Below are 10,894 nucleotides of genomic sequence, written 5' to 3'. Positions count from 1 at the left end.
GTGAAATTGTGTTTAATTAATCGTAAATACTATATGCGTAGGTCCGCACTTCGCAGGATATAGTTTACGATTACAAAGACTTAGTACTGTGAGCAGAAGACGTACGGTCGCCTTGACGGTTAATACCACACTATAAGGGATGTATCGCTTTACGGGAGGCTGCAAACTTACAGTACTTACCCATTGCGCAGGACATGCTTGTTCGTAGCTATCCCGGAGAGCTTTACATTTTGACTCATCTCCATGTTCGTCCATGCACTGCCAATATTTATCCCGTGAATCCCAGCAAACCTTCCTTTCTTGCTTAGTTGGTGCAGGAGCGTTGTCGGCACTAGTCATGTTGTAGTCCGAATAGTCCGATAAATAAAACGGAAATCTTCCCGACGAAAATTCAAGAGACAGAGTTATTGAAATACGTACACGAAGTATTTAGTATTTCAAAAGCTGCTGCAAAACCGCAAATTCACAGATGTACTGGTAAAGGAACCCAAAATTGATACTGTATGTTGGCCAACGGTTCGTACAACGAAATCAACGAAAATAAGATCAACCAAAAGTAAAACTGTAAGCAAAATTGCAAAAAATAAAAAAACGCGCAAGACTCGAGTAAAAACACGGAACAGCGGGAACACTCATGCATTTCCGGATCGCGGTATGTTGGCAGGCCCTACAGTTTGAAAGCAAGCTAGCTGCTTCGTCTCAGTAGTAAGTAACCGCCTCACGGAATAGGTCTTGCGTTTATGTTGTTTTCATAAAATGTTTAGTTTTATAATTTATTGTTTACCTTTACAGTCTTTACTTTACCATTTTATTAAGTAACTGTAACGTGGCTTTGGTCCTGATGTTTTTGGCGTCAGCTAAACGATTAAAGCTTGCGAACGAACTGTAGCTCGAGAGCCTTAACCCTAACACCGTCCATGCTTGACGAGTAGAGACTGCGGAATAACGAAGATTCACCCGTCTGCTGCTTGCTGCACGGACGCAGGCAGTGCTGACTGCTGATACATTCCGAGATGGTTAGTAATGAGTGAATATTACAGTAAAGTTAAAAGAATCTATATTAAATGTGAGTGATGACGATAAAGATGGAGTGTGAATGTAGGCGGAATCTAATTCTAAGACGGAACGGCAAATCCTGACTAACCACGATGTTCTGGGTGGGCCTCGATATTCAGTAGGCCTGGAAGAAGTTTCTTTGGATCCGGACACTCCGCACGCTGTGTTCTCCTCCACCGTCGGACATTTCAGCAGCTCTTACGACGGAGACGCTCTGAATATCAAACCGGGATCTCGGACCGATAAAATCCTGTTGACACTCTTCGGCATTACCGCCTCAGATCTCCACGGGCTAGGAAATATTCTGGCTGCATGTGCGATAATTTCGCTGCTCATCCTAATTGGACTAATTGTGCATATATTAATTGGCCCACCGCAGGTTAGTTCACACTTCACACTGTGGCGATTGATGAATGTTTGGCAGCGGCTATTGCCTCGTATGCTTGTGTGTTATAAGGTTAGTGCAGTTATGACTTTTCAATATGAAATACTTTTCGCGTGTTACTCGAGTAATATTAGATTTTGTGGTCGGCATTTCTTATTCCTGCTTTATTCGTTAAATTGCAGTTATGTTCATTTTCATTGCGAATGTGTATTTGTAAATTATGAAAACCATTTCCGCATTATTGAAAGTTAGAATAATAAATATGTTATGTGTACAGTGTAAATGATTAAGTCGCAGTTTATTTTGCAATCAGGATATGTGCCCTCCTTGAAGATAGCGCGTATTTGCTTTTCCGTTTGCACGAACTCATCCTTTTTTGAGTTTGTTTGTGTGAAATTTACTTGCAAAATCCGGTTCCAGAAGACACCATTTCCGCGTTATTGAAAGTTATAAATATGTTATGAGTAAATGATTAAATCGCAGTTTATTTTAAAAAAATTTCCTTTTAGATTTTACCACATGGAGCGGTTGCAACCGACGTTAAACAGTGTTCGGATATCGGGTTGGATATCCTCAAAGACGGCGGTTCTGCGGTGGATGCCGCTATTGCTGCGGCATTTTGTATTCAAGTAGTTAATCCTCAGAGTTCCGGGATCGGCGGGTAAAGAGCGCTAATTTCGGGATAACGCTGGAGAAAACTTTTTGAAATTTGCCGTGGATTTTTTAGTGGGGGATTTATGCTTGTGTACGATCATCGGAATAAATCCGCATGGTATTTGGATTTCCGCGAAACCGGTCCTGCGGCTCTGACTCCGGGCATGGTTGATGCTGGGAGACAAAAACCGCACTTGTTAATTGGCGTGCCGGGTACTTTTGTGATGACAGTTGTCTGAGAGTTGTTATTAGCTGAAATGAATGCTTATTACAGGAGAACTGAAGGGAATGGAAGCTGCGCATAAAAAATTCGGAAAAATGAGCTGGTCGGCACTAATCAGTCCCGCGAGGGATCTGGCTCGCAATGGGTTTAAAGTTTCCACTCCACTTGGTATTCAAATGTTTGTGTGAATTTTTTGCCATTCTGCTTCTCGATGCTTTGGGATTGCAGCAAAGGATATTTGGAGATTCGACAGCATTAAAAATTTGCCTTCGAGTGCCAGATTGAAAAACTTCCTGTACAGAGACGGTAAACCACTTCAAGCCGGTCAAACCATCTCCCGCCCGGATTTCGCCGACACTCTGGATCGAATCGCCCGAGGTGGCGCCAATGAGTTTTACAAAGGACAGCTGGCCTCTGAAATCGTACAAGAAGTGAGCATCCCTTAAATTTTAAGTTGATGGTAAAAATAATGAGGTAAAAAATGGCAGGTTCGACAATTGAAAGGAATTTTGACGGAGGATGATTTACGAAATTATCAAGCTGTTGAACGACAGCCGCTAAACGCTAGCTTCGGTGGTAAGAAAACGTATTCTAGTGTTATTTTCATTTTATTATGTACATGCATTCGTCGTTCCAGCATACAATATCCTTACTGCGCCACCTCCTAGTTCCGGTCCAGCATTTATTTTGGCTTTAAATATCCTGGAAGGATTTAACTTTTCAATGGGTGATGTTAAAACGGCGGAATACTGGCACCGTTACCTTGAAGTAAATATTTGGGTGGCTGCATTTTTACGACTATTTACACCTATCGTATTGCAGTCCTTAAAGTTTGAATTCGCTAACAAGAACCGTCTTGGAGATCCGGACTTCGAACATGATGTCCCGGAAATCGCCCATACAATGATGGAGTATGCTAGTCTGCCAGTTGCATCGGTCTTTACTCATGTGATTTTTGTTGCAGCAAAAAGACGGCGAAGGAACTACGGAAACGGATTAAAGCCGATGGAGTGCTTAGTAATTACTCCCTTGCTGCTAATGTAACACAGCCCACACCCTATGGAACCTCGCATATCTCCGTTGTTGATTCCAAAGATGTCTACGTCAGCTTTACCACGTAAATTGTTTACCACGTATTTTGTTTTGATACGCTTGCATAGACATTTAATTGCAATTTTTGTGGGAGTTTTTGGCACAGTGTATTCCCAGTAACATTTTTAGGACGGTCAATTATTACTTTGGATCAGGAATTATGACTTCCGGGGGAATTGTTCTCAACGATGAGCTGGGCGATTTTGCCAGGAAAGAAATGGACGACGAGGAGCAAGTAAGCAGTCCTTTCGCTAATGAAGGGCTTTATTGTAATAGTCTTGAATTCGGTACAAGTGTAGTTTTTTAAATTATTTCAAATGCAGTTAGTTTTTCAAGAAAATGAGGTTGACATGAAACTTTTTTGAAATCTTGTTAATCGATTTGATGATTGCCTTCGATCACAGCCAACTTCCAACGAGAAATTGCGCCATTAGTCTTCCACAATTTTTCTGAAGCAAGATAATATGAAACAGTACCTGGATTATTACTTACCACATTAGCCTTATTGAGTACCCGACACCAATCAACTGGAATGATTTATCGATTAGTTCTTAATTTTTCTTGCTGTTGGCCTAAACGGCTTTCGAGGCTGTCAGTTGCTCTTGTGGCGCAACCGGTTAGCGCGTTCGGCTGTTAAGCTAAATGATGATAACGGGTACCGAAAGGTTGGTGGTTCGAATCCACCCAGGAGCGGGAATTTTTTCCTTTTTTGCTTTATTTGTACCTTTGTATTCGACTTACTAATCACTTCGGTTGGATTGTCATCTGCATAATTTTTTAGAATAATTTACCAAAGCCAGGCAAAAGGCCGCTGTCGAGTATGGTTCCTACGGTGGCATATCATTATCTACGAGCATGCACGAACCGGACGGCTGTTGGTGCATCCAACGGAACCCATATCCCTGCCGGTAGCGTAACGATCACAGTGTCATTGTTTCTCTTGACAAACATGCGTTTTTCTCATCCAGTGGGGTTTATTGATTGTAGGAGTATTGGGTGTTCTTATGAATGTGTTAGTATTTGGAATGAATGTGACAGATGCCATTGAATATCCAAGAATGTTTGCCGATCTGGCGACCAACCCGGAATTATATGAAGGTTCGTAACCGTTAGTTTTGTGCGCCTATTGTGTACAGTATCATTGAAACTCGCAGACTACTTTTTCCGATTGAACATGTTTACTTTAGAGCTTCTTTGGGTAAAACTCGTATTCAGTTTTTAAGCATTTTGTTTTAAACGAAGAGTTTGAATCATGGAATCATGTTTTGAATCATGGTTTGCACGGGTATTTTTTGCTGCTTTTGCGAGGCCGGTTTACAGTATTAATGAATTTGTTTTAGATAAAGCAAATGTCTGGACCGAAAAGCTTCTGAGTGATTTGGTCGCGTGGGGTCACAATATGACGAAAGCGGAGGAAGGACTGAATGTGGTGCAAGCTGTGATAAAGAACAACAAAACGATAACAGCTCATTCCGACAGCCGAAAATACGGTGATGCAGCTATTTATTGATTTTCGATTTATGTAATAAATGATCTTCTCTCTGGAAATCTCAGTCTTCTGCAATCCCGGTTGTTTTGATGTTTTCGTTTTTATTTAGTTTTAACTCAGATCTGTGGATAATTTTGAATGTGGGGCAAAGAAGGCGCGGTTAAGTAAATGGTGTCCGCTTATGAAGTCCCACAGCAACCGTTGTTGTTCGCAAAGGTCAATTAGTAAAACAAATATGAATTAGAATGTCACTAGTAGTGAAAGCTATCGTGCATAGTTTTGTCCTAAATTCGAATTAGCCATTCAGAAATGACCGGTAAAACTGTACAAAACACAACTGTCGTATCTCAGTCTGTTTCATTTGAGACATCTGCCGGCGGCGAACAAGAGTTAAATAACGATGGCCGCTCCGCTGCTGAAAAACAGGTACGAGTACTGATCATGCGTGACATCAGATTATGGTTTTAGTTTTCACTATAACCATACTAAATAATCAACTGATACTGAACCAGCGGGCTATTTACTGATTTCAGTTTCGTAGTTTCAGCGAGGACAGGATGTTGAACCGGCACTTCACGATGCCGAACCGATTATGCCCTTGCTGCAAGAAAATCATCGTAAAAAATCCACTTATCACGAAGACTATACCGGACGACCTGGAGAAAAAAGGCCGTTGATCATTCATGAAGCGAACTTTGTGCCACCAGACGATTCCCATGAGTTGTCTTCCCATTACAACTCAGAATTTACTGCAAAACCGGTATAAAAAAATTAGAGCTGGACCCATTTTTAGTGACCTTTGTCAGCATCAAGCACGGGAACATAGGACGGTATTATTGCAACATTTCGATTATTCCGATGCACTTTGCAGATCACTTATGATCGTGCGGTGCGTCCTTTCAAGCCGTACACTGTCCCTTCGCAGAAAATCCGTCCGGTGTCGAATTACAAAGAAGACTATACGTACTTTAGCGACCGTATTGAAAAGCGAGAACCTATAAAACCCCAGTCGGACTTCATCCCGCCGAGTGGCCCACAACCGTTCGAGACTAATTATAAGGCGATGTTTTGTGGAGAAAATAAGGTGCGAACGCAGCAAAGTAAGGCTCTACATGTGATGTGGTTTTTTTTATTAATTTCCTTTTTGTACTCACTCTATGTAAAATGCTATACTTGGTAGGTTGTGGCTGATCGGATTCGGCCAGTTCCGAAAGCGGGAGAGATAACACTCACCGATGAACCATTCAACGCGACGTCCAGTTATCGCCAAGAGTTTGTCGCACAAGCCGGTCACCGTTTGCCACCTGTAAAGCCGACTTCTAGTTTTCCTGGACTAGCAGATGGAACGAATAAAACGCTGCCCAACAGCACTTACCACAGTGCTTTTAAAATGCAGTCTCAGCCGGCGGTAATACCTTATAACTATAACCAGTATTCTGTCGATCGAGAACACCCGATATACAGTACTAGTATTGCGTGCAATAGATATGTAAATCAGCGCGCTATGTTTTTTTTAATAAAACACAATAAAATTAATTATCAAAATAATAGAACGCGCACAAGAAAGAAGTTTTATGAATTTTTCGTGGCTATGCCTATGGTTAAGTTCTTATTATCATGTAATCATGGTTATGACTGTATATGGTTGGTTAGCGGTTAGCTAGGGTTTTAAGTTAACTCACGTTACTTATTTAAATGCGTGTTTGAGGTACGAATGTGTACTAATGTGTTACAATTGGCAGATAATGCATCAAGCACGGGAACATAAAGTCAGGGAATATCGCGCGCCAACAGATAAAATGACGGAAAGGTCACTGTATGCGGACGACTTTCAGAAGAAAGCGGCAGAGAAAGTGGCCCCTATTATTCCCCGATCCGATTTTACACCGCCTGCTGACCATGTAGAGCTGCAAACGGCTTACCAGGACACCTACAACAGGAGCAAGCCCGTACGTATGTTACAAAATTATTCAGTACTCCCTGGGAAACCACGTTAGAATTAATGACATGGTCTGATGAGATAAGTATCTGTAGATCCAAGTTGACCGAAAGAAAGGACCTTCGAAACCATACACAAAACCACAAATAAAACTTGAAGGCCAATCGACATATGTAAAAGATTTTGCGCACAAAGAAATCGTTCGCAGATTGCCAATTATTCCGCATCCAGAATATATTATGCCAAAGGAAGAAACAAAATACGAATCAAGTTATGCCTCAGCTTTTGCCCAAAAGCCGGTAACCTAACAAAATGAATGCACGAAGGCGGTAATAATACAATATATTACTCGTGGTGTAAACAGGTTATAACTTATAAGGTAGTTGTTAAAACAATATTCTATAACAACTCAGATAATTATGCTGTATACAGTCGTATATCTTGTTTTCATGAAACATATTGTTAAGACTGTATTTTCAAAAATTAGTTAAACCATATGCATGAAAGACACGTCAGACCGCGTAAGCCGTACCTGGACCCAACAGAAAAAATGGACTCTCTTTCGACATACGGCAACGATTTCCAGGCAAAGGTTAAAATATATAAAATTAATCGTCTCACACAACGGTTCTAACCCTTACTACACCATGGGTTGAGATGTTCGTAAAATGTCATGATTTCCAGGCCACTTTGCCGGTCACGAAAGTTTTGCCTGTGAAAAACTCTTGGTTCAAAATGGATTATGGGGACGACTACGGTTTACTACGGTCGGAGTACAAGTCTCGTTTTTCTTTGACCGCTAACACGGCTCCGGTTAACACAAACCAAATTCCAGTTGCATCTTCCTAGAAATTGAGTATTTTGATTAAATGCGCTAATTGCATAAAAGTATTAAAAACTGATGCTGCTTAAAACTGGCGAAACAAAACAGGCGACGGTTACCGAATGGTTGCACAGCAACGATAAAAGAATGCCTGTTATCTGAAACAGTAAAAGTTATTTTTATTAATACTTACCACTTACTGTTTTACTGCTGCTCAATTCTATAAAGTGTGTAAGTAGTAGTTAGATCATGCATCAGTAAAAGTTTTAAAAAAATTAAAAAATGAAAAATAATTAATGTGAAATGGCCCATGCCGATTAAATGCGTGTTGTCCGCAGATTCCAGAAACATTTTGTACAACCCATCACCATCCGCCTCAGAAAGCGCAAAAAAACGATAATTCAGAAACTGATACACAGTGCCGCCTATATTGCATGGTCATGGCCTTGTATTGGTTTACGTGGATAGTGCATTGTTGTACTCGTATCAGTCTGAAAACGGGCATACATAAAAAAATGTAGCATTCGTAAAATTTAACTCTGTAAAATACAAAAAAAAGCTTTCACTATAAGCTCAACTGATGATCAATAGAAAATTATACCACCGGTTTACTTATTAGTAAACTTGTTTATTTATTAGTAACTGCGTAATTAGTAATGCTAATCGGAGCAATAATGTGCGGGAGCTGTGCTTTCTGTATATTGCGAGACTTCCATCGAACGCGATTTTACCAACTTTCAACAACAAACTATTACAGCATACCTGCCAGTATGCAAAACATGAACGGCATGAAGCAGCCAAAACTGCTACATCACGAAAACAGTGAACACAGTGAAATCTTTCACGCTAACCTTTATGAGAAGTACTGTATTCGAAACACAGCAAAACTAATTGTTTTTATTTTTATCGGAATACTTTGTAACGCATTCACCGCTCAGACAGTGGGGCATATAATTTTAGAATTAGCCGGTATAGTTTCTGTGCTGAGACACTACATTAGTATTAAGTATTGCGTAAATAGTAATAAATAAATTTCTTGATTGCCAATGGCAAAGACAGAATTCAACTGAAGTCACCTAGCCATTTTGTTGGTCTCATTCCACCAGTTTTAAAATTCAGTCCATTCTCAAATTCACGCTTATGTGCATCACAAGGATGAATATATTCGGTTTCTTGCAAACCACTCCATCGGAATATATCGAAAACTTTTCTCGCCAAAGCTTGCCGAACGCGACGCATAGCTGCAAATATCCTTATGAATATACGTTGGCGAAGTCCTTTACGGCGGAGTCGGATTATCATGATAGTTACAACGCTTGCTATTCGGTAAGATGTTGATATTCTTTAATTTTTGCTAGTAAAGCGAGTTTATAGCTTCATGCTTGCATCTCATTTTTAATTTAAGTTGCTAATAATTTTAATAAGTAGTTTTAAGTGCAAAAAACAGCCGTAGTTTGCAACTGCTTTTTTCGACTACGTAGTTCTTTCAAAGTACAGAACTAACAAATAAGTACAGTACTAACGTTTACAGTGCAAACCGGCAGTGTCATGGATGTCCGTCGAAAAAAGTATTCGAAGCAAGGAAAAGGAAAATCCTGCAGCAATCCAGTTGCATGCGCCATTGGTATCACCGAACTACAATAAATCAACTAGTAAAATTGTTTCTAGAATTGTAGTTGTAAATAATTTCAATAACGCATAGTGTTTGCTGGAATATCTTATCCAAAAGATGCGGTATGAGACCTTGCATAATTTGCACAGGCAGAAAAACAAACTCAGACACCGCCAACACAATGCTCTGTGGATTACACTCCAAAAACACGTTTTTCTGATTCATACGTTAGCGAATATAGCACCGGATTCGTACAACATAATTCGGCAGCAGCACAGATGCTTCGCGGCACAACATGCCGGCAGCGTGATCAACCGTTATGCAGTGGGCCGCTGCACACAGTCACCACATCCCAGGTAAAAATAATTAGGTGCATCACTGACCAGTCACTAAGTTCTGGATCGAGCCGCAGCTTCCGCTAACTTCCAGTTTGTCAGCAGGATTCCTTTCGAGACTTATCACCGGCATATTTGCATCCGGACCGAACCGGTTCCTTCCAATACCAAAGTAGTCTTCGGCGATCGCTCGGACAACCGCCCCACGGAGACATTACTCCGCCCACTAGTTTGCCGATCACTAACACATGCGACAACGCCCAATCAAATCGTTTCACGTTAAGAGATTGCGGCTTTCCGGATTTCGCTCAACCAGAAAATGTATCCATGTATTCTCAATCATTTGTAAAATCTCCAGAAAATTACAAACCTCCGAAATCATGTAAAGGAAGCGGAGCACTTACTTCTGGTGGTGGACATTTTTTTTCGCGAACGGAATCGAAAGAAGCGTTCAATGGATTAGGCATTGATGAGCGCCATCCGTTGACCTTTTCCATTCCTTCGTGTCACCAGTATGAGAGAGCTCAGGCGAATTCCGAAAGCGTTATGGAAAACATTAACAGTGTCCGAAAACATTTGTTGCGAAGCGCCATGCCTCTTCTGCGCAGTCTTCCCGCCGGTAATCCCGATTTTTATACAATAAAGGAAAAGCACACAACCGACCAAGAATGTATTTCCAGCCTCCACCACGAGGCTAAAGAAGCTTCTGCTGCGAGAATTTCAAGGCGTGTTGATTGTTCACTTCCCAGTCAGTGTTCTTCGTTGACAAAATTTGGGGACCATACCACATATTCTGTAGAATATCCCTGGTTGACCGGACGCCGGCCAGAACCGCAACTTCCTTTAAACCACGATATGAAGTCTTTGATCACTTACGACCATAACGGACCAAGCACGAGCACTTACAAAGACGCATACCTACAGCGGGATTATATTCGACGGAATGGAATGACGGAAAATGATTATCATCTCAAAAAAGGATAATTTTCTCATCTACCTTCTTCGCCTATGCGTGACTCTGACGACTCACTACGAGAAAACCACAAACATGTTGGCTGTTACGCCGACCGCGGCATCTGCCATAATCTTAATGCTCTGTACGAGTACTAAAGCCATTTCTATAAGGTCATCAAATATCACACAGGCGCTCAGATATTAAGTATGTAAACGCTTGCTTTCGAAAACACATGGTCTTATCAAGGTTTTGTGATTCAAAGTGTACGTACAAGAATATATTCGTACAAGAGTAGAGTATTCTCAATTTCACTGGCGCTATTGTTCTGAAA

At 41.0% G+C, this 10,894-nt stretch overlaps 3 protein-coding genes and 1 non-coding gene across 8 annotated transcripts; all 4 read left to right on the top strand.

Moving 5' to 3' along the window:
- Positions 1-743: 743 nt before the first annotated feature.
- LOC129583765 (glutathione hydrolase 1 proenzyme-like) lies at positions 744-5,076 on the top strand. Its single transcript, XM_055475716.1, has 14 exons — positions 744-1,016; positions 1,103-1,435; positions 1,951-2,102; positions 2,169-2,308; positions 2,370-2,486; positions 2,547-2,749; positions 2,807-2,894; positions 2,956-3,086; positions 3,141-3,229; positions 3,283-3,435; positions 3,540-3,645; positions 4,192-4,318; positions 4,398-4,508; positions 4,751-5,076. Exons 1-14 carry the CDS (start codon positions 1,014-1,016, stop codon positions 4,918-4,920), a joined length of 1,923 nt encoding a protein of 640 aa, XP_055331691.1. The 5' UTR covers positions 744-1,013; the 3' UTR covers positions 4,921-5,076.
- Positions 4,009-4,103, top strand: Trnan-guu (transfer RNA asparagine (anticodon GUU)). Its single transcript has 2 exons — positions 4,009-4,046; positions 4,068-4,103. It is a non-coding gene; the product is annotated as a tRNA-Asn (tRNA).
- Positions 5,077-5,138: 62 nt separating the features above from the next.
- LOC129583768 (uncharacterized) lies at positions 5,139-7,908 on the top strand. Of its 4 annotated transcripts, none has more exons than XM_055475721.1 (8): positions 5,139-5,325; positions 5,447-5,659; positions 5,771-5,983; positions 6,080-6,307; positions 6,642-6,848; positions 6,934-7,137; positions 7,326-7,430; positions 7,523-7,908. In XM_055475721.1, the coding sequence occupies exons 1-8, from the start codon at positions 5,209-5,211 to the stop codon at positions 7,685-7,687; spliced, it is 1,452 nt and encodes a 483-aa protein (XP_055331696.1). In that variant the 5' UTR covers positions 5,139-5,208; the 3' UTR covers positions 7,688-7,908. The 4 variants fall into 4 exon arrangements, with proteins under 4 accessions (XP_055331696.1, XP_055331695.1, XP_055331698.1 ...); XM_055475720.1 differs by having other exon boundaries at positions 5,441-5,659; XM_055475722.1 differs by having other exon boundaries at positions 5,186-5,325; positions 5,433-5,659.
- A 543-nt stretch (positions 7,909-8,451) lies between these two features.
- LOC129583769 (uncharacterized) lies at positions 8,452-10,875 on the top strand. Of its 2 annotated transcripts, none has more exons than XM_055475724.1 (4): positions 8,452-8,987; positions 9,193-9,285; positions 9,423-9,629; positions 9,714-10,875. In XM_055475724.1, the coding sequence occupies exons 1-4, from the start codon at positions 8,802-8,804 to the stop codon at positions 10,590-10,592; spliced, it is 1,365 nt and encodes a 454-aa protein (XP_055331699.1). In that variant the 5' UTR covers positions 8,452-8,801; the 3' UTR covers positions 10,593-10,875. The 2 variants fall into 2 exon arrangements, with proteins under 2 accessions (XP_055331699.1, XP_055331700.1); XM_055475725.1 differs by having other exon boundaries at positions 9,193-9,313.
- The last annotated feature ends 19 nt before the right edge of the window (positions 10,876-10,894 follow it).

This window comes from Paramacrobiotus metropolitanus, unplaced genomic scaffold (genome assembly GCF_019649055.1).
Source record: "Paramacrobiotus metropolitanus isolate TYO unplaced genomic scaffold, Prichtersi_v1.0 Parri_scaffold0000011, whole genome shotgun sequence".
NCBI lineage: Eukaryota > Metazoa > Tardigrada > Eutardigrada > Parachela > Macrobiotidae > Paramacrobiotus > Paramacrobiotus metropolitanus.
This window is presented reverse-complemented; position numbering and strand designations above follow the sequence as displayed.